Raw genomic sequence first — 955 nt, forward strand, 5'->3', positions numbered from 1 at the left:
ATTTCAGAGGACACCACACAAGGACATGGAAAAGGAAAATGCAACATTGCTGACAGAGTTTGTTCTCACAGGACTTACACATCAACCAGAGTGGAAAATCTCCCTGTTCCTTATATTCTTGGTGATATATCTCGTCACTGTCACCGGGAACCTCGGTCTGATTGCTCTCATCTGGAATGACCCTCACCTTCACATCCCCATGTACTTATTCCTCAGGAATTTAGCCTTTGTGGACACTTGGATATCTTCCACCGTGACCCCCAATATGCTGCTCAACTTCTTAGCTGAAAGTCAGATGATGTCTTTCTCTGAGTGCAAGATCCAGTTTTTTTCCTTTGCACTCAGTGCAACCACAGAATGTTTTCTCTTGGCAACAATGGCATATGATCGCTACGTGGCCATATGCAAACCTTTACTCTACCCAGTGATTATGAACAACGCACTGTGCACCCGGCTAGTAGTCTTATCTTTTGTAGGTGGCTTTCTTCATGCCATAATTCATGTGGGTTTTTTATTCAGATTAACTTTCTGTCACTCCAACATAATACATCACTTCTACTGTGATATCATCCCATTGTATAAAATTTCCTGCACTGATCCTTCTATTAATTATCTAATGGTATTTATTTTCTCAGGTTCAATTCAAGTATTCACTATTGGAACAGTTCTTGTCTCTTACACATTTGTTCTCTTAACAGTCTTTAAAAAACAGTCCCTCAAAGGCATAAGGAAAGCCTTCTCCACCTGTGGGGCTCATCTCCTCTCTGTATCTTTGTACTATGGCCCTTTGCTCTTCATGTATGTGCGCCCTCGATCGCCACAAGCTGATGATGAAGATATGATGGCCTCTCTGTTTTACACTGTTATAATTCCTTTCTTAAATCCAATTATTTACAGCCTGAGAAATAAGAAAGTCATAGACTCACTGATAAAAACATTGGAGAAAATAGTTTAG

General features: G+C 40.3%; 1 protein-coding gene across 1 annotated transcript; it reads left to right on the top strand.

The window, feature by feature from the left end:
* The first annotated feature begins 7 nt into the window (after positions 1 to 7).
* LOC100956243 (olfactory receptor 5H8-like) lies at positions 8 to 955 on the top strand. The gene has a single exon (XM_012801520.2). It carries the CDS (start codon positions 26 to 28, stop codon positions 953 to 955), a length of 930 nt encoding a protein of 309 aa, XP_012656974.1. The 5' UTR covers positions 8 to 25.

Source organism: Otolemur garnettii, unplaced genomic scaffold, assembly GCF_000181295.1.
Source record: "Otolemur garnettii isolate 467f Iridium unplaced genomic scaffold, OtoGar3 scaffold00009, whole genome shotgun sequence".
In the NCBI taxonomy this organism is placed as follows: domain Eukaryota; kingdom Metazoa; phylum Chordata; class Mammalia; order Primates; family Galagidae; genus Otolemur; species Otolemur garnettii.